This window comes from Urocitellus parryii, chromosome 3 (assembly GCF_045843805.1).
Source record: "Urocitellus parryii isolate mUroPar1 chromosome 3, mUroPar1.hap1, whole genome shotgun sequence".
In the NCBI taxonomy this organism is placed as follows: domain Eukaryota; kingdom Metazoa; phylum Chordata; class Mammalia; order Rodentia; family Sciuridae; genus Urocitellus; species Urocitellus parryii.
The window spans coordinates 16,481,260-16,503,811 of NC_135533.1; the positions used below are offsets into that span (position 1 = coordinate 16,481,260).

The following is a 22,552-nucleotide window of genomic DNA, read 5'->3' on the forward strand; positions in this document are numbered from 1 at the left end:
AAAAGGGTGGTTTTGCTTACTGTCAAAGCTCTGGGTTCTCAACAGGAAGACAGATTACTGGGTGATGACTTGGACTGTGGAAATATCCTTTGAGCATCACAATCAGATAAGAGGGAGAAAATTAATCTTCTTAGTGGGATGCAGGTTTTGCTGGGATGTGTCTTAGAGATGAAATCAGTGCTGTCAGAACAGGGTAGTTCCTGGCATGTGTTTCACCAAGATAGCTGCGTCCTATCCCTGCTTCACCTTTGACCAGTCTAAATCTTGCTCGCCTTGGATAATCGTTTCTGTGGAAAAACACACAGGATAGCCAACAAGATCTTCCTTTCCTCTTCATTTTCTCCTTGCCTTCCCTCAAGCTGGTACTCCCTCTGTTTAGCCAAACACACAATAATAGTCTTCCCTATGTATGCAAATTATTTAATAAGATATTTCGCATTGTTATTTTTATAAGTGCTCCTCAAAGAGTAATGCATAATGGAGGCCCTAAGCTACTCAGGGAGAAATGGAGTCAAATTTCCAAGTTCAGTTAGTGAAACAGAGAGTTGAGTATCCTATGCAACATATCTTGTTTTGACTGACAGTGGAAGAAAAGTAAAATTCTTGCTAGGATCCCTGTGCTTTAATAGTAAACATGCATTTTTTTTAAAAGTGATGCTAGGAAATCCTGGTCTTCCATTTTTATGAGTTACAAGTTTGGGCAATGATGACAACACCAGGAGATATGATTACTGTTAAGTGGCTCTCCCTTTTTCAGTTTTAAAAGTTGGCAGTCTTACCTCCTCATATTGGGGATATGTGGGAAAATTGATTGGATCCTTCTTTAAAGCATATGAGTTCCAAGCTATGCATTGCGCCCTGCACCCCCTACATCACACTTTAGATGGAATAGCAGGTATTCAGTAAGTCTATTTGGATGAATGGATGAATGTTGGATGTTAGAAAAAGTGTACTCTCTCAAACCAAAATAATTAGTTGTCTATTTGGATCGCTACAATAAAATCAGTGCTAACCACATAGCAATTGTAACAAAACAACATGTTAAATGTTGAGTATGTATACTAGGCTATGGAATGCATTTTTGTATTTCAAACTTTAATATAAATGTATTTGATGCAGGGATATTATATGTCAAAATAATAATGATCCAGTTGAACCCCTGAGGGATGCTGGTGTTTCACAGGTGAGAAAGTAGGAGGTAATTCTGATGGGCACAGGATGTTACAGGCACTTTGGATAGGCTCAGCAGTAAGATAGGGAGGACAGGAAGGGCATATCAAGGAGCCCATGCCATCCCTGGATGCTCTGGGTTATGTCAGTGTAATTTAGTCCTTGAAGAGGTTGTAAATATTCTCTGAGAGGAGAGGGAGGTCACTTGGCACATGGGAAACCAGAAACTATCCAAAGTTCCTGCACAGAACAGAATCCTAGAACTTCCTAGAAATTTCCAACAAAAAGAGATAAAGCAAAGCCAGAGCAGCAGCAAGTACAGCGTCAACATGTACATAAAAGCTGGCCCTTCTTGGGATGCCAAGTGGGCTGGGAAGAGGAGGTAGGGACTTTCAGGGATTATCCAGAATCTGCTTTAAAAGCAAAACAAAGGGTTTTTCTCTTTCCAATAACACCATTCTGCTTTAGGGCCTTAAGAAAAGCTGGCAAGAAGGTGACAGAGCCTTTTGTGACAAGCCACTTCAGCATCATCTAAATCTGGGAAAATGACAACTCTCTCCCCCTGCACTCAGAAGCAAGAGTGTTTTAAGCCAATGTAGAGACAGCTGTATGCAGTGGCTGTGTTAGAAGTGGGGCTCGTATGCACACCTATCCTGTGTCCCCTGGGCGCAGCTCTCTGCTGGTGGCAGCATCCCTTAGCCATTTATTTTTGTGGTTGGTCCTTCTTTCCCTAATCCAATCACTAGCTCTTTCTTAAGAGCCCAGTGGTCACCTCTTGACATTTACCTTCATCAGTGTGATAAATGGAGTTGGGATACAGGCTGAGATGGATGATATCTGTACTGTCACATTGGACATTGATGTTAGGGGAGATCTACAAGATGATGGCATTTCTATTCTTAAGTGCTCACTTCTTCTAAGCACCGGAGTTAAAATTTAGTCAAGACTAATCATAATCTCCTAGAGTATTCTGGGAAAATGTCCTCACTGTAGAAAAGTCTCTGCGGACGCGAAGTGTGATTTTTTTTCTCCCTCTTGACTGGAAGGGAATAAATTTCCAAGATTAAGCCAACTGTCGGGTTGCTCTTCCTCTGGTCCCTACTCTGTGGGGTGCAGGTACCTCAGATGTCTCCCAAGTCACTGGGCTTCCATAGCATGTTTGTGCAACAGGAGGAAACAGGGAAGTGCCCGTCAGGATCTAAGCTAAGGATTTATTTTTAATTCTTACAATCAGAGAGGGGCCATAGTTTCTTCCACATGTGATGTGGGCACATTTACTTGTGAGGTGAAGTATCTCTGCATATAAATCCTGTCTTCTGAACACTGTGCATAGGGTGAACCCTTCGAAGGCTGCCCTCCTCCTGCCCTTTTTCCGAATGTCACTGAGGAATCTGACTCCCCCCGACCTCTTTCCATCCTCCCCACCTCCACAGAGAAGAGATGCAGGTGAGGAAGTGCCAGGAGGGCCAGGTGGTCCTCATGGGCTTCTGTGTCCTGACCTTTGCCTTCAGTCCCACTTGTCCTATTTCCTCAGCATCCAGTGATTCCTGCTCTCTGCCTCTGACATCCTTCTTACTTTCTCACACTCATCTCCAAAACAACAGGTCAGTCCAGTGCTGCTTTCTCAAATTTATACCAAAATTCTTATTTTCTCGGTGTTTCTGCCTTTGATGAATAATGTGGTTAAATGGGTTTAATTTTGAGCATTTTGAAATCCTTCCAGAAATAGCCCTTATTGCTGTGGTGTTGTGCAGTAACCATTTGTACCTTCTGATGCGGGGTCAGAGATGTGAGAGAGATGCCTGGGTGGCCACTAGAAATGGTGATATGGGAGGGTCACATAGACTATAGAACTTCCTGAGGCCCCTCTGATATCCACAACTTCAAGAGAACAGGATGTGAGATGTATCTACACCATGGAAAAACTACTTATTTAGAAATCAGGGAGATGGATATCTTCACATTTTCCCCTCTTGTCCCTTTGCTAGATCTTCTGCTGATCACCATGCATGACAACAATGACAAACGCAGTCTGTTTTCTCCAGGACTCACTTGGATGGTAATCTCACGCCATAGCTCCCGCCCTAGAATTCCTTGAAAATGGGGTGATGGACTCTGAACCTCTCCCTCATCTTCAGAATGGAGTGAAACTCATGGCAATGCTTACTACTCAGACACTGAGTCAGCTGAATTGTCCCCAGTGTGGCCATCTGTGGAGACACTTCATGGCTTGCTCTCCATGTCGCTCTGCTTGCATGTCCACTTTCTTATTTTCTCACAGGGCTCCTTCACTGTTTCGGGTTGTTTGTGATACATTACTGAGAAATTCCCCTGTCCTTGAATATAAAAGGGTTGGGAGGAGACAGGCCCCTTTTAGATCCTGTTTCCCACCCCAGTGTCATGAACATGAGCACCCCCTCCTGAGAAGTGGAGAGGTGGGAGGAGAGAGATGTCCGCAGGAAAACTTCTAGAATATATTACAGTTATCTTCAGGAGAAGTGCCAAAGCAGCTTGTAACTCCATCTGTTTTTTCTTCCATTTTCTAAAACTGGGATCAGAGTCCTTATTTAGATTTCATAAAAAGTTATCAACTGTGAGGAAAGCCCTTTCTCACTGACCAGGGTACCCCAACATAGCTACTGCTTATCCTGGATCGTGGATATATGAGATGGCTTTTCTTCCATACTTCACATGCATGCCCTAAATGTGACACTCAAATGATTTTTTTTCATGATCCAGAGCTTCATGCCTCAAAATAAGCTTTTAAAAAACAGAAGTGCACATTCACAAAATTCAAATGGATTATGTCTCAATAGGAGTCTATGATCAGGGTTCCCCAAGTCACTAAGATAAAACTCAGTGTTTTCTAATTTTTCTGAATCACTGTGTGTATGTCTCTTTTGGTTGGATTTTAGAAGAAATTGTCTTTTCTACTTCTTCACTCCATTTTTAGAAAGAAGGATGGCAAATCTATTACAAAGGCTGTGCTAAAACCATTCTTCATTTCATCTTCAAAATGCAAGCCCCTGAAATGATGGTCCACTTTTCATGTGGAATAAGCCGGTTAAGTATTAGTTTCTTCAACTCATCTTTATCTATCTCCTTGTGCCCACTGTCTGCTTTCCCTCATTTCTCCTCATCTTTCTAACTCCTAGATTTCAAAGAAATTTCTTTCTCCTCATTTTGTTGGAGTACTTGGGAATTAACAGTAGGTGGCAGTAACATTTCAAACTCAAAGGGCATTTTAGGGCCTCTCAGCTCACTGCTGAAGGGTATTCAGGAGAAATCAGAGTGTACTAGTTAATGGTGAAGCAATTTTATTTTTTGAAAGCCAAACATTTCCTAAATAAAAGGGCCTATTGAAAAAAAAATAAACAGTATATTTCAAGCTCAGCTCACAAGAGGGTCGTCAGTATAGATGTGTGAGACTCTCAAAGAATAGAAAATGAGAAGAAAGAATTAGTGGAAATTCACCTCAGTTGAAGAACTCACCAAACAGCCTTTATTCTATGCAATCTGGAATCTGTTTTATTACCTCCATACCGATGCCCATCTCTGGCTCTTTCCTTCAGTCTTGCTTTTTCCCTTCCCAATCCCTCTGATGGTGGTGAATGCTACCTCTGAGGCTGTGCGACATTCCCTGAATGGGTTTGTGAGTGCTTGAATAGACAGTGGGTTTCTCTCTCCTTCAATGCCTCTCTGTGTGCTTGCTGTGACTTTCATCTCTTCCACTCTCCTCCTCGCCTGTTCTCTTTTACTGTACTTGCTTTGTTTATTGTCTTAAGAGAAATATTCATAACTAGGGGGAGGAAAAGCAAACAAAGAGAGGATTATATAGTTGATGGAGATTCTCATTGATGAGAGATTTCTGGTTCTGTTTTACCTAATTTTAGAGATGCTTTGGGCCCAGAGTGATAATGGCAAGGATGTCACTTAGATCCATGATCCTTTTCTCCCGCAAGTCCCCCAAATGATATCCTAGGCCTTATGCACCAGTTCTCTAGGGATAGGCAGTGTATTCCCTTGAAAGAAACACTGGGGAGGAAGGCGATTACCTAGAGATGATAGTCTACACCACGGTTTGGGAGCACATTAAATCACCCCTGGGCTTACTTCATTTAAATGAAGATTCTTATCCCTTGGAAGTTTTAAGACACCACCCTAATTTGCATAGCATCACCTTCCTTCAAGGTAAAGTAGAGGGAAAAGCAAAGATGATGTGTCCACAGCAATACTATCAACTCAAGATGGACCTTGAAGGATCAACCAGCTGGGTCAATTGGGACTTCTCAGGGGTTTCATGGAGAACCAGGATGATGTCTCAGCAAGGAGCAAAGTGACCAGGCCTGAATGGTCCTGCCGTTCTCCTTGGGAACCAGAGTGTTGGCACGTGATGGGTAGCTGTTTGCCAAGAGAAGACTGGATTCCACCAAAGAAGAAACACAGATGACAAGAGTCCAGGGAATTCTCAGGGCTGTGATCCGAAGAGGGGAAAATGAAAAAATGATCGAAAGAAGAGGGAAGACATTGAGGATTGATAAAGGTCAGATACAAATAGAATGCAGGATCACCCATACGTATCGTTGGTGGTATGTCTGCTGTTGTGGTCGTTCTGAAAGCTGGAAGTAAAGAGGCAAACAGGCATCTAAGAGGAAAACTGGCCAAACCCTTGGGTGGAGTTGCCTCCAGTGTGTGGGCGTGATGCTCTGCTGCATTCCCATCGAGGACTTGACAACAGAAGGAGCGTTTACTGACTCGCAGGGGCCGGGCACTGTGTCCAGGAAGCACAGCCCCGGCTTACCCGGCAGCCCGCCTTTGTTTTCTGTTATGATTACAGGATGATAACCAGGAATGGAGGGGCTTGGCTCTTCCAGGTAGTTCTGTGAGTTAGTGTGAATGTCCCACACTTCCCTACCCTATCTAGTCTTAGAGAAATATTCCGCTGCTGAGGACTTTCAGAATATGAATTTGTGCTCTGTGTCTCAGACTCTTCCCTTGCTCTTGTCCTGCATGCTTATTCCAAACCTGCCTGTAGGTGGTAGTCCCATCCCTTGGCTGGACTCCCCACCTGGTGAAGGTTTAGAAGTGGTAAGTAGAGGTATGTGTGATGGGGAATACTGGTGAGATGTTTGTGGATGATTCTCTCCAAAAGACAATTGACACAACATGCACAGGTCCCTAACATTCCTGTGTCATTAGGGCACACTCTAGGGTGGATAATTATTGACATCTTATCTATCTCTATGATGTAGGCATTCTGAAGTAAAACTAAGTAAGAAAGCCAAGTGTGCTATTGAATTAAAGATTCAAAATGAGAAAAGCAAAATTCTGCATAGACGTTTTTTAAAATAAAAGTAGGATTAGGATAGTATTATTCAAATAGAAAGAATATCATGTTAGGAACCAATTTACAAATATAGAGCATTTCATGGTACTTACCAAGAAAATGCATGTATCCCAAACCTATGGCAAAACATTACAAAAGTCAGTAAAGGCTGAAACAGTCACAAAGCTTGTTATTTCATTTTCAAGTGTATTGATGAAAAACCATGGAACATCAGTACTTTTTAAAGAAGTTCAGTACTTTTTAAAGACTCACCTTCATAAATATAGCATTCTTGCGCTTATGTATTACTACTTCACTGGCAGAAAGTGGTACTTTGTTTTTTTTCAGTGTCCTTATGCCTTGTAATGGATCTACTTGAAAGATAAGAGGATTTGAAGGAAAATTTGTGGGTGGAAGGCAATCTGAAAAACTATCTTTGAGCTTCTTGCTTAGTGGTGGCTAAGGCTCGATGGAGCAGAAATTCCTAGCCAGTGTGTTCTTCAAGTCTCATTCCCACAGATTCTTGATATCCACACATGTTAATTGAATAAAACCACTCACTCTGAGATGTCATAATTGTATTTAGTTAATTTTCGATAGTCATACTTTCCCATGGAAACCCCAGTATTTTAGAGAAAAGAATCACTCCTTGCTTAGGCACCTGGAGATACTGCCTAAAACTGATTACTTCAAACACAGCTTTTTTTTTTAAGTTAATTGCCTTAAGAATTCAAATAATTTTTATTTTTTAATTTATAATATGGTTATGCTAGTTTCAATATAAAAATTACATAATCCTTTACCTAAAATAGTACTTCCCTTGTTTTTCAAATTTCTGTATACACCCTAGGTTGAGAAATGTCATCTTTAAAAAAAGAGAAAGGTACACTATTCTACAAAGCAGGGTTAACTTTGGGAAGGGAGCTTTGACCTGAGACTCTTCCAATCAAGACTTATAAAAACAGTAACTCAGAGTAGAAAAAAGCATAATGACTTCTACCAAGCAGATAATTGTAACTTCTAGTTCAAAGACTGGGAAACTCTGTGTGCTCTTTAGTTCCTATAGTTTTATAATTGTTTCTCAATCATTGCATTTCTTCTTTAAGTTTGTTTCACAGAAGTTCTATTCTTTCACTGATCCTTCCTCCTTTCCTTCTCTTTTTCCTTCTTTCCCCTGCCCCCTAAGGATTTAGGAATGGAATCCAGGGTTTGCACACACCAAGGAAACCTTCTACCACTGAACTACAACCCCATCTCTTTTTCAGTTTTATTTTGCTGTTGTTGTTCTGTTTTGTTATTTTGATGCAGGGTCTCACTGAGTTGCCCAGGCTGGCCTGAACTTGTGATCCTTCTGCTTCAGTTTCCCAAGTCTCTGGGATTAGAGGTGTTCACCACCTCACCCTGTATCCCCATGTTTCCATTTCTAGGTTTCATGGACATTTATTGGCAGTTCTTACCTTTTTACCTGCTCCATACTGACATCTTTTGAGTGTGTTCTGCCTACACTTGGTTTTCTTCTTATGGTATTTTTGTCAAGATATCACAATAGTTCTTTTTGGATTATTCATAAAATTTGCATTGGGTGAGTTCTTTTGGGGAACTTCTGGCTTGCAGTGAATGATTAGGATTAGCAGGTTGCTGAAATTTTGACTTCAGGTCCGTCATCTACAGTCTCTTTAAGGGTGTGGTCCAGCTTCTGACCAACAGGACATCCTGGCTCACAGTGGGGCTTTCTACCATAGGTTTTGTGATTCGTGATTAGCATGTGTCTCTTCAACTGAGATGATTGAAACTCTTTGTTCCCCTGAAACTTGGTGCCATTTTCTCTATACTTGATAGCTCTTCTTAACATATGATGGGCTACGTTTATAAACATCTAGTTTAGTCAAAGGTGGTGTTTCTTTCACTGGTCTTTTTCCTCCCTATTATTTTTTGTATGTTTCAAAGAGAATTGAAGAACAGATTTTTATTGTGCCTCATTATCTTGGATGTTTTGCTATGATGGTCTTTAATTTGTCTTCTGCCTTTTAATTTGTCTTCTTGCTCTTTTATGGACTACTCTCCACAGCCTGCTCATTCAGAAATACAAACCAGAATATGTTGCTTACACTGTTTGACTTAGAAGGTAAATGGCGGGCACCTCAAAAGGACCCCAGGGGCCTGATATGAAATGGCCCCTGCCTCTTACTTACCTAGTCCTAGCCGTTATCAAATCCTTTACAGTTTAGCAATACTGAGTTACTTATACATCTGATAACACACTATGAAATTTCATATCTGTTCTCCTTCTTATATGTCTTTTGCTTCTGTCTGGAATCCTTTCTTATCTAACAAGCTCTTATTTATTCCCTAAAGCCCAGTTTAGATGGTTCTTGCTTTTTAAATTCTTCTTTCGCTCTTTCTCTCTGCTCTGTGCTACCTCTTTATTTAGTTTGATAATTACACTTTTCACTATATCATAATCATGTGCTTATGTATTTTTCTTCTTCACTAGATTACGAGTTCTTTGAAATTGTTCTTCATATCTCCGTCACTTAGCATAAAGATGTACATAAAGAGTTCTCCAGTAATAAATTGAATCAACATGAATTGAAAGATTCAAAGATGAATAATAATTATTTAGGCTTAATAAAATAGAATTTTAAGCGTGAGGCTAAAATTTTTGCTTTGTTTTCTGTTTTACTTTGCTGAATTTGAACGAAATAAAAATGTACAAAAATTCCAAAATTAATAAATAAAACATCCAAAGCATAAACATTATGAGATTATAATAGCAGACTCCTGAACAAGAAAGTAGTGAAAATAATGGTAAATCATGTTGTCGCTGGGAATGTTAGTAAGGGTTTACGTTGTAAGGACAGATGCTATGTCTAAGTTATGTATCACATGGAGAAAAAGTGAACCACGTCTGGGAAAGAGCAAAACATGTCTTTCAGGTATGGTGGGAAGAATAAGCACTGGGCTTTCCTGCATGTCTCAGTTGTCAGCTTGAGGAAGATGATATGTTTCTGAGGTTCAACCGCAGTTTTAAAAATAACCACTTCTATTGCTGATTTCAGAATATTTCTTTTCTCTTGAGTTAAGTTCTGTAAAACTTTTTCTGCCCATTTCTAGCAATAATGGATGATATGCATGTCTCAGTGGTATAATTTAGTGACTTGTTGCAGTGAAAGGTGAAATACTGAGTGAGGATTGAGGTACTCCATATGTCTTAAAATTCCACAAATCCAGGCGTGTGGGAGACATTCAGCACAGAAACTCAACATGACTAATCCTTGCAAAACACTCTGAAATCGATAGTTCTTCCCCACTGCCTGCATATACTGTGGAATGCATCCCCTTGAGACTTTAATGGAGCCATCTGGAATTTTTCAAGTATAATATTAGTGCTTTGCTTTTACAGAAGGTCAGCAAAGGCCCTGCTTCATGAGCTCTGTACCCGAGACACTCAGTTGTCCATGGATTTTTCTTTGTTCCTGTAGCTCTGTGAAAAATTAATTGGAAATATCCAAGACATATTTTTGCTTATTTCTAATCTTTACTGGAAGTAAAGATATTTCCCTCTTACTAACTCCTTTTTATGAACTTAAAACTTCTTTTTATTTCTTAATGCAGTTTAAGCAATTGGCTCATTTTGTTTCAAATATGTTTCTCTGGATTTGCTTGCCAAACCTATGTCTCCTTCCATTCCATACCTCCCACCCCTCTATTTTTCTTAGCATTAAAACAGTTTAGGGGTGTCTCTGTTGTTGGGTGTTTTGCATCCTTTCACTCTAAAAGTACCCACATTGTAAGCAACCTGGAGCTTCAGGCTCTTTGCCAAGGCCTGTTTTCTCGCAGCTGAACTCAAAAATCAGGCCAAGTTGTCTTGAAGGTCATTTGAAGGTAACATCATGATTTTTTGACCAGATCCAGAATGTTCCTGAGTCTGAATATAAGCATGATAGTAGCAAAATTAAATCAATTCAACATTTCTGAAGTCCAGGACATACTTATTCTAAATAAGATACACTTCCAGTTTGCATGAGGAGTGCAACCTAGTGAGAAGACCAGTGTGTGACACTACCAAACGGGGAAATCCCAGTGGGGGCAGGTAAGCCAGCTCTGCAGAGAGGGAAAGTGTAGTATGCTGTTTCTCAGGCAGCCACACTTAGAGATTGTGACAAGCTTCTGCTCACTACTCCCACATCCATGCCCCAAACACCAATTTCCTTTCTACCAAAACCTTGGGATCCTCTGTAGTTTTCACATGGAAAAGTCTGCTTGGAGAGACGCATCAGGTTGAAATTTTTGACATTTTGTTACTAGTGGAGGTTCAAAGTTTTTCTTTCCACTACTACCATATCTTTATACTTAACTGTTTACTCCCATAATAGAAAGAAATTTATTAATTAGTAGAACAGAATCAACAGTCCAAATCATTCTGCTGAATCTTCTTTTTTAAAATTCTTTTTTTAATTGGTTCTTTTTAGTTATACATGGCAGAAGAGTCCATTTTGATACAATTATACAAGCATGAAGTATATCTTATTCTAATTAGAGCCCCAGTCTTGTGGATGTACATGATGGTGGGATTCACTGGGCTATATTCATATATATATTAGATAGGAAAGTTATGTCAGATTTTTTCCAATGTCTTTCCTATTCTTATTCCCTATTCCTTCCCTTCATTGCCCTTTATAATCCACTGAATATCTATCCCCTCCCCAATTTATCCTGGGTCAGCTTCCACATTTCAAAGAAAATATTTGCCCTTTGTTTTTTGGAATTGGCTTAGTTCACTTAGCATAATAATCTCCAGATCCATCCATTTACCAGAAAATAACATAAAATCATTCTTCTTCATGGCTGAGTAATATTACATTGTGTGTATATATCACAATTTCTTTCTTTTAGATATTTATTTATTGAACCCAGGGGTACTTAATAACTAAGCCACATTGCTAGCCCTTTTTAAATTTTTTATTTTGAAGACAGTGTCTCACTAAGTTACCTAGGGCCTCATAAGTTGCTGTGGCTAGCTTTTTGATCCTCCTGCCTCAGCCTCCCAAACCACTAGGATTGCTACCATACCTAGTTACCACAATTTGTTTATCCAGTCATTTGTGGATGGGCACCTATGTTGACTTTTTAGCTCAGCTATTGTGAATTGTGCAACTGTTAAATATTGATGTAGCTGTGTCACTATATGCTGAATCATTCTTGCCCCAATATGTATTATTATGTCCTAAATATAAATAAATAGTAATAGAAGGATTTAATTGCCTGAATCTATCTTTGGTCAACTTCCTGTTGCACAGTGTAGTATGAATTCACTCAGAGAACTCCTCGTGAATGAGGGAAGTGTATAGTTTCTTGGGTTTTCCTTCAAAATCCCAACAACTCTGAATATAGGGCTACATGTCACTAATTTTCCCTAGAAAGAAAAAAGTTGGGAGTTAAAACTGTAATCTTTGGAGATAGAGGTGAGTTAATCTACAAAACTGACTCTGTTGCACAGAGTGCCTCAATTAGGAGTCAACAGAGGCGGAGGGAAGACTTTTATGGTTGACACAATGCTTCATTTGATATTTAACTATCATAATTTGAGATGAACCCACAGATGGTACATAAAAGTGATTAGTTTATGAAAGTTGGTTAGACTCTAGTGGTTGACTTCTTGCCTCAACCATTTCTCATATTCTTAGAGGAATAAAGCCAGCATACAGAGAGTCTTATCTCAAGCTCACTCAAACATAAAATTCCAGAAAGAGTGGAAAAAATAGTAATGGTAAAGACACATGTCATTTATTTTACTTCTGTCTCATTTTTGACTGAGTAGACACACACACACACACACACACACACACACACACATAACCTAATGCCCCTTGCATTCCTAGCATTTTCTCTGGAGGCTTGGCTCTGAGCACTAGGTGATATCACAGAACTTCACCCAACACCATATTTCTATTTTGCTTTTATCTGTCATAAGCTCAGACTGTCTTAAGTTTGTTGAAGCCCAGTGATATCATGCATAGACTGACATTTTAGTAACCCCTGCTGTCCAACCAATCCAGGTAAGATTTAGGGGTTTTTAATTTGCAATATATTATGCAACTAGTACTTTAATTAAACTTTGCACTCTATTGATAGTTTCTAATTAACTGGATTTGGGGAGTATCATTTCTATGAAGTCATTTGTGATGATTGTTAATTATTATTATATGCAAAATATTTATTGTGCACATTTTCTCCTTTTAGGTCACCAGTCTCTTCTGAAGATCATGGTAAGAATCCATCTTATTTATATTAATTCAGTATTAAAATTTGAGCTCTGGCTTAGGAGTTTCACTGTCAAAGTGAAGAATTATTTAAGAAAGTATCTCTAAATGTTGGCCTTGGTGTTTTTTTTTTTTTTGTATGAATGTCAAACACAATTCAAAAGTTATCATGCTAGCTGGAGTTGATATTTTGTATTATTTTGGAATCAACCATGTTGGTTGACTAATGTCAGGAAACAATGTATTCTGCCCGATTTGTTCTCATCCGCCAGAAACTTTCTGTGACTCTGGGCACAAAATCTCTGAATCAGATTTCCATCTTTCAAATGGGAGTTTATAATAGATATTTCCCAAACCCCTCCAGATTGGACATTGGGACCATATTCCACTCCATCCATTTGCAGAATGTTCTAAGTCTGAGATGAAGCCAGTTAGTAAATGTGAGTTGTTACCCAGTTGAGTTGAGTTTACATTTTAAGAGACACCTGGTTCACTCAAAGGATAAAATGTCTAATTGTGTCTCCTTTAACCTCTAGAGTCATTTTTTTCAGTCACTCAAAAAACTTCCTTGCTAGGCATGGGAGTGCAGGCCTATAATCCCAGAGGCTGGGGAGGCTGAGACAGTAGAATCCAGAGTTCAAAGCCAGCCTCAGCAATGGTGTGGCACTAGGCAACTCAGTGAGACCCTGTCTCTAAATAAAACACAAAATAGGGCTAGGGACGTGGCTCAGTGATCATGTGCCCCTGAGTTTAATCCCCAGTACCAAAAAAAAAAGTCCTTAAGTGGCTACATAGTGAGTCAATTATGCTATGTCACTTACAAATATCCATGTGAGATTTTAGTTCGTGGATCCTGTGTCTTTCCCAGACTTTGGAGATTGTCTCATACCTTGTATCCATACCTGGATATTTCCTTCCTCTGGATCACTTTGTACAACACCAACTGCTCATGGTCAAAATCTATTACCTGGGAGGTGACATTTTTCTAGCAGACCAATATCCGTGATGAACACTCCAATACTGTATTTTAATGTGGACTAGTAAGCCCAAATGATGGAATCTTCATTTTCTTCTACTTTGGATTGTTTCATTTGCCATCTTCTTCTCTTCTCCAATGCATGATTTATACTCCAGCCATATGGAGCCACATCTAAATTCTGAAACACACCATATTTTTATATCTCCTGCTTTTCTCCCCTGCTGTTCTTTCTGCAGGAAACGACTTCTCCCTTTGCCATATGGACAGTTTCTGCTGAGCTTACCTTTTCCTCCGAGAGCTTTTTGATCTACTCGCCATTGTGCCAAATATTTATTCCATGCTAAGGCTTAACACACAAATTTGATTCTTTATTTAGCTGATTCCCATCTTACTGTGAGTTCTTTGATGTAATTTCTAGTGAATATAAAACACTCAAAATCTATTAAATGAATGAATTAAGGAAATGGGAGGGAGCCTTAGGCAGTCTCTCCAGCTGCCACATCATGTCCCAATATTGGAATGAAGTTTGTATCATGTTCTATGAAGAGTTATGGAGAAAATTATGTTCAGGCTCATTAAATCAGAATTAGGTAATCAACCACCTAATGGTAACCCATCATTAAAAGCTATTTTGTTGATTGTTGCTAGTATGACTAGGTTTATGATTGGATTTGTAGGTCCTTGGGCTTCCATGTCCAAGAAATAAACTAGAAACTTGTATTTGGTTTTTATTTTGAACTAGGTTTCCTTCTAATGCCCTCTAGTAACTTTTGCCTTCCTATCTATAAGAACTTATACCTTGTTCCAGATTGAAGGAAAAAAAAAAAAGAAGGGGAAAAGAATTTAGAATTGCTGTTCTGTCATTTGCTAGAACTTCCTTCAAGGTTATTACATATCACTGAACATATGTGAGAGTCCTTTGAGATCTTGAAAGCTGATAGCTACCAGAAAGACTCTCTCAGTATTAAGAGCACATCAGAATTGATTATCTTAACAACAGTTGTATGTAATTAGTTGAAGAAATGTTATCCCAACTAGAAGTCTGTTATATTTTTGTGACTTCAAAAAATGTAGTAGATGTCCATGCCTCCATAATTTGCTTTTGCCGCTTCTAAAAAATAGTTCAAACGTGCAATACTGATTTATCTAATTTTATCTCATTGTTTATCACTTTGTATCTCTATCTCTTTTTTTTTTCTCCTTGGAAAAAGGTTAGTATCTTTTTTTAATGTGTGTGTGGTGCTGGGGACTGAACACATGGCCTCACGCCTCTATCACTGAGCTATATCTCCAGTCTTTATCTTCTTATTACAAGGATTTTTGTCTCATACTCAACATATATTTCCTATGTTTGCACATTTTCAGAAGTTTATATTCAGTATGACTAGCATAAAACCTCTTGAATGTCATGCTATTAATCCTGCATAGCATGTACACAGCAATGACATTGCAATACACTTGTAAGGGAGGTGAATCAAATTTCTCAAATTTATGGGTGATAAATTTGAGGCAGGCAAATGGATTGTGAAATTGGAATATAAAACCCTATGCCCCTTGATTTTCCATTTTGTTCACTTTCCACCAGTGATCCTGCCTTCCTCTGAAACAACTGATCCCTTTGACTATCATTGAAAGAAAATTCATTCTTGGGAAAATCCAGTTTTGAAAAGCCCAATAACCCTGGCATTTGTCATCTGTTCAGATACCCTTTATAGAGAGCTGGAATACAGTGGCTTTGCCATCCACCATCTCTTGTTCTTAGGTTTGTTTAAAGGAAAACATTCTGTAAAGTGGGGCTAATTCCATCTAGTCTGTGTATCTCGTCCATGATTGTAAGTTCAAGTGGGGAATCATCTGAGAAATCTCCTTCTAATTTGTTCCAAGCACATCATCCATGGTGGTGTTACTTGTTAGCATCCAGGCAGTGAGAGGAAGCATGGTTTTACTGACATGCTTGTTTATCATTGCATATGGCATTTGAAAAGTTAAAAGAAGCAGGGAGTAGTTAGGGGAGAACTTTCCCTTAAAGTTTGTCATCAGTTTTAACTCTTCACTGGGTACACTTTTTACCTTAGAGTGAGGGAAAGTAAAACATTGTATACATAATTTGACTTGTAGAGCCAAAATAAAGACTCATTTCATGATTGGATGTGCGGTCATAGAGCATTGGCAATATCCGGCATAAATGACATACAAACTATGTGTGTTTACATAATAGAATATCAAGATCATTGAGAATAAAGACTCAAATTTATTGAGCACTCATTTGAAAGCACTGTGCCAAAATGCTTCAACTGTGTTATTTCCTCTTGGACAAAAAAAAAAAAAACAACTCTAAAATAGATGCATCATCTCCAGTTTTTACAGCTAGGAAAACAGGCGCAGACTGATTAAATAACTTGCTTAAGGTCACAGCTGGTAAGTGGTAGAATTAATTTTTAAACCTAGTTGTAACACCCAAACTCTGGCTCTTTTATCCCCCCTTGTCCCTGGGAAATGAAAGAAATGATTGTCAGCATTAAAGTGGCTTGATAGAATCATCTAGGGGAAAAAAAAAAAAAAAGATCTTGCTTCCCTCTAACAAGAGTTTATTTACTGCTGTGTAAGTAATTTCTTTTTAATGACAAAACAAAACAGAACAAAAAATAACAACTTCTCCCTTTTACTGGGAAAGATTTATCCCCGTAGAAAAAGTAAATACCGATGTCACATTTTCTCATAATTAGTGAACTGAGTGAAACCGGAGCGTCAGGGAAACCTGCCACGCGGGGTCCCAGTGGGAACATTACATTTTAATGTTACATCTGGAAGCTGAGCCCCGCTCCTTGTCAGGAGATAAGCTTGGCAGTGACTGATTGCCCCATCCTCTGAGTTTCCTCTGCACTTAGTGCCTATCACTTCATCATTCAAATTGCTTCTGGAGCCACCTCCTGTGCCCAGGCGGCTCCCCCGGGCTCCCAGCTCCTGTGCTCTGCTGGGTCATCTTGGCCTGCTTGTTTTACAGGCAGCCTCTGCCTGTGCCAGCAATCTGAGGGAAGGTCATCTTCCAACTAAGGTCTGTTCCCTGAGGAACTCTAAAGCATGAATCGACTCCTTTGAAAGAAAGTGCCAAAAAGCTGGAACTCGGAAGCCGGTGTCACTCTCCTGCCCTGCCTCCTATACCTGTTGGCAATCACGACTGTAAAATTCTGTGCTAGCTTTTTTTTTTTTTTTTTTGTCGAGGCAGTAACATAGGAGACAAGCATGGCGGCACTGGGTGTCTGGAGATGAAATTATGTCGCGTGTGCACGGATGAGCCCATGATTGGACTCAGGGGCGACTGCAGTCAGTGGAACACAAGAGGCATCAGGAACAGCCCTTGTCAACTTAGTTTTCTCTGATACATACATTTATTCAAATAAATAATACTCATAAAAATGTTTAGAATTCCTCTGCTCAGTTTAAATGATAATCGAAAGGAACTCCTGTGACCCATTCACCTACCAAGAAGGAAAACTTCTCCATCACCTGGGAGCTTCCTGCTCTCTGCCTTTCTGACCATGTTCTCTTCTCACCTCCTCAGAAGTAATTACTCTTCTGTCTTCTTGTTAGTGGTGCCCTTGTTTCCTTTTATCATTTTACCACATAGATGCATATATGTGTGTGTATATTTATAATGTTTATGTGTACATGTATATGTGCATATATGTATATGCATACCCACATGTGAATCCGTATATGATTGTATACACAAATATTTATTCCAAATCTTTGTGTATATGTATATACTTTTGCCTATTCTGAGCTTTTACAAGTTGAATCAGGTGATTTGTTTTTTTTCTTTAAAATAAGGTTTGGTGATTCAACCCTGATAAGTATCATATTCATTTCACTAGTTTTGCATGTGATATAATATTCTACTGTATGAATATATACAGCAGTTTATACATATAATCTACTGCCTATGAATGTTGATATAGACTATAGGAGTTTTTGTTTGTTTGTATGTTTTGCTATTGCAAATCAAACCACTGTGGATATTCTTCTAACTCCTGCAGGTGTCCCTGTGTGAGAGAATTCCTCTAGCATTTATATATGGGTTGGCTTAGTTAGGTAGCAGATTATACATATTTAACTTAGGAGGTAATGGCCAACTGTTTCCCAAAGTGATTATTCTAATATATATTCTCAAATACAGTGGGTAAGGCGTGCCTGTGATTCATAACCTAGTTTACATTCTGTATTAACCAATTAAATGTTTACCAGTCTCCTGGGAGTGTGAATGGTACCCCCTTTTATTTTAATTTGTATTCAGTATTTGCTCATTGGGTCAACATCTTTTGGTATATTTATAGGCCATTTATGTTTACTATGAAATACTTCTTTATCTTTTACCCATCATCCCCTTCTGAGTTGTCTTTTTCATAATGATTCCTTAAACGTTTTTTATGTATTCCAGATTAATTTTTATTCTTGACCACATGTGTTGTGAATTTTCTCCAGTGTAGCTTGTCTTGGTCAAGTTCTTCTTTGTTTCATCTGATGAACATTTTTTTTTTCATTTGCATGTAATAAAATTATTAATGTGTTTTCTGTGGTTTATGTCTTTGGTATGTTTTTAAATAATTTTTTATGATAGAATTATAAATATTTACCCTATATTACCTTCTAAAATTATTATAGCTGCCTTTCTTATATAAGAACTTAGAAATAATTTTGCAGTTTGATAAATAACAGTCCAATTTTATTTTAATTTTTTTCCTCTACTGAAGCATCTATCTCATTCTCATCCATTTCCTTTGCTGACGTGCAAACCTGCTCTATCTTCCTGTATATATGGGGTTTTAGGTTCTTTCTGTTTTATTGATCCTATGTCTATTCTTGTACCAAAACCACATTGTTTTAATTGCTCTAACTTTGATATAAATCATGATATCTGACAGAGAATATACCCTGAAATTTGTTCTTCAGGAGCGTCTTGATTATACTTGGGCTTTTTTTGTTTGTTTCATATAAATTTTAGAATCAGCTTATCAAGTTTGGTGTTAAATTTTTTTTCATGGAAATGGAACCAGTCTATAAATCAATATAAAGAATACTGATACTTCTTATGATAATGAGTCTTTTCATTCCCAACTGTATCTCTCTGTATTTAATTGGCCTTCAAAATGTCTATGAATAGCATTTTATACTTTCCTTCCTGAATAGTTTGGTCATCTTTTGTTAAATATATCCCTAGGTTCATTGTATTTTTAGTGACATTTTATATGTTGTATTTTAAAATTATATTTTCTAAGTGATCTTTACTGGCATACTGCAATGCAGTTGACGTTTACAATCTTGTTTCTGTATGAAAATTCCTCCTATTCTTTGAATTCATAATTGTTATCTGAAGGGATTTTTTTGTGAGAAGAGAATTCTCTATGGGCAATTTCATCCACACATACTGAGAATTTTGTTTTGGGTTGCATTCCATTTTCTGGTCTTTTCTGCCCTGGTTAGACCCTTCATGCAGTACTGAACAGAAGTGCACTCAGTATAATTGAATTGTTCCTGATCCCCAAATAAATACCATCCATGATTCATTGTTAAATAGGAAGTTCATCACAGAATGGTCGTGATGTATGTAGGTGTTGGTAGTTGTTTTGTAGATAATCATTTTAAGGGTGTTTTTCTCAGCTTTTCGTCCAGAAGACTGAATGAGAACAACTTAGAGGAGGAAACGTTTATTTTGCCGGATGGTTTCAGAGGTTCAGTTCATGTTCAGCTGACTTCATTTCTCTGGGCCTGAGGTGAGGCTGAACATGATGGTGGAAGAGTGTGGTGGAGGAATAGAGCTCAGCCTATGGCAGCCAGGAAGCAGAGAGAGAGAGAGTTTCACTCATTAGGGACAAAACATAAATCCCAAGGGCATGCCCCCAGTGACCTGTCTCCTCATGTCAGTATATAAATCCACTGCTGAGGTTACACTTCACTATCTAATCATTTCATCTCTGAAAATCCTTGCATTGTCCCACATATAATCTTTTGGTGGACACCTCATATCTAAACCATTACAGAGGTTATTTCCTTTCATTCAAATTTGTTGAATTTGACAGATGTTGAATTTAACGAATCTATTTACCTTTATCTTTTGAGGTGGTAACATGTCTTTGGACTTTCATCTGTAAATATGGTGCATTTAATTAATTGATTCTCTAATGAGAACCAATATCATATTTATGAGGTGAACTCTAATTAGTCATTATATTTGTATCCTTTATACAGTGCCCAATCTGGCTTGCTAATATTTTATTTAGACATTTACATTTATGTTCATGACTGTAACTGGGTTTTTAATTTTCCTTTTCATTATATAGTTACATATATGATTTTATTAGCTTTATAAAATAAATTAGGAAAGGCATCTTCTTTTTCTGATCTCTGAAAGACTTTGTGTACATTTGAACTATCTATTTCTAGAATACCTTTTATGGACTACTATTATTCCTATTTTACAGATGAGGAAACTAAGGCACAAAGCTATTATGTGACTTGTCCGTAGTCACAGGTACAGTTAGTATGGAATAGAACAAAAGCTTAGGTGGTATGAATTCAGATTTTATTCACCATTCCTCTATATGTTTCTCAATAGCATTGCCTTACATTTGAGCTCATGTAACCAGGATTATATTTGTTAATTGGAGACCTCATAATTATGTGAAGTTTTATTGGATAGGAATTGATCATTAAAGATGAAGATTTTTTTTCTGTGCAGTACCCTTGATACTGAAGAAAAATACAAATATATATTTCTAATCCACTTTTTCTACCCCTATGCCTCAAAATCAAGGGAGCAGATGTCCCATTTCCTGCCAATAGCCCTCCTTCTTTTAAAGGTGGAGTTATTGAAAGGTAGCTATTTCCCTAAGGCAATATCACCACCAGGGAGACCATTATTATGACCAGAAGAGTAGAGAAGGCAGAGAAAGTTAGATGTTTATTTTTCTTCTATAATCTATTTATTAGTTAAAACGGGATGAGTAAACTTGCCTGGTGATATAGAGGGAAACATCTGCATGCCTTTAATTGCCTTACTAGGAAGAGCCTACCATGTTGGCCATTGTAGTGCACTGTTTGGGGGTGACGTTGGGTCATCTAATGCAAACTTGCTAGTACATTCTTTCTTTGCCTCATATCCAGCTTCTTACTGTGGAATCCTCCATTGGCTTTCTAATTAGATTTGAACTTTGTAATGCTCCCCCTGGTTTAGTTCATGTTGCTTTAGTGAATTAGATCTGCTTCCCTGCTTGCAGACCCTGTCCAGACTCTGTGTCCCTTGTAGTCACTCAGCAATAGGTTTATATCACCTCCTCCTATCCCTCTGGTAGACCACCTTCAATGTCCTTCATCCAGGTCCCTCCTCAGTGCTCATTAATTTCTGTGTCTTGGAACCACCTCCATGGAGTCTAAGGACAAACAACGATAAATTTTCCTGACAGCTGAAATACCCACAATTTCTCCCTCCTTATTCACTTACTGTTTTTTTTTTTTTTTGAGTGCATTCCAATTTTTTTCCCCTCCTGGATGGTGTTGCCCTTCTTATTTGATTATAAACCCAATGAATAGAGACATTGCCTTATTCTATGCTGTGTGCTGGCACACAATTGGTTCTTTCTATACAAGTCTCACTGTTCAATTTGCTGCAGTGTGTGGTGTTGGCAAACAGAAATGTTCAGTACACATCTTTGAATCTCATTGAAGCCTCATTAATATTGTTCCCTGTTGTAGAAGATAGGTCAATCCTGGTCCATCGCCAAAGAGATTTTGCCATTAATGTGATGAAAGGATGGCCTTTTATGGTCGTCTCGCTGGGGGAAAGGAAAAGAATAAAAAACGACTGCAGGTTTTTCCTTGGTTAGTCTTCTTTCACAAATCCTAAGAAAACAGATTATCCACTGCTGATTAAAGAACAAAAGAAGCAAACAAAAACCAAAGCAAACCCCCTGGGTTTCTCCAAACCTGGTCCTGTTATTTTATGTATGGGCTGACCCTGTACCCTCTCTCATTCCACTGTGCTAAATCTTAACCATTGCTTCTAACCATACAATTCTTTTGTTCCTTTTGGTTTTTTGGAATGCTTCATGGTGATAATGGTCTAATCATCTTTCACAGGCTGTGCTTGTGGGAGGGGAATACTCTTCACTAAGATTTACCTGCAACATGGCTTTGGATTGCTGTTGGACTCATAATATTTAAGTGAAAACATTGAATTTTTTTTTTTAAATAACATATGAAAGAAAGGGATGCAATTTTGAAGGAGGAAAGCTGACCTTCTGATTTGAGGTTAAGAGGAAGGATGAGAGGGCATCAAAAGAGGATGTGTCTGGCAACAAAGCTCTCTGAAATCTCATTCCCACAGAGAAATCAATACAGCATCTACAAAGGAAATGAGGAATCCCTGACACTTGGTCTCTGCCTACTCATATAATAACAGAAAGGAAGAATTGAATCGTGGTCACTTTTTAAATGTTACTGTATTTTATTTAAGATTTCTACTGTCTGATGTAGAATCTGAGTTATATCAACAACCAATATAATCAAGGGGCTGGATTGGCATACTGACATTATTCTCCTGTGATTCTCCTATGAGAATAATTAGTACTCTATTTGTCTATTTTTCACTTGACTAAAAATCCTAATATTCTATCTAAACTTTTTCCCCAATGTTATCTTTCTAAAGTTTATTTTCCTCTACTTTGATGGCTTCCTCCTGCAAGGAACTGGCTGGTTTCCCTGAATGAGGGCCTTACCATGATTACTAGCTGCAGAGAATTAGAATGCGTCATTGCTTTT

At 38.4% G+C, this 22,552-nt stretch overlaps 1 protein-coding gene across 2 annotated transcripts in view; it reads left to right on the forward strand.

Annotated features, from left to right (window-relative positions):
* Dgki (diacylglycerol kinase iota) overlaps window positions 1-22,552 on the forward strand; it is a 414,620-nt gene that overhangs the window by 362,227 nt on the left and 29,841 nt on the right. For both annotated transcript variants that reach the window (XM_026398565.1, XM_026398566.1), the window contains one exon: window positions 12,740-12,765. In XM_026398565.1, the coding sequence (XP_026254350.1) occupies window positions 12,740-12,765 (26 nt within the window). The remainder of the gene's footprint in view (window positions 1-12,739; window positions 12,766-22,552) is intronic.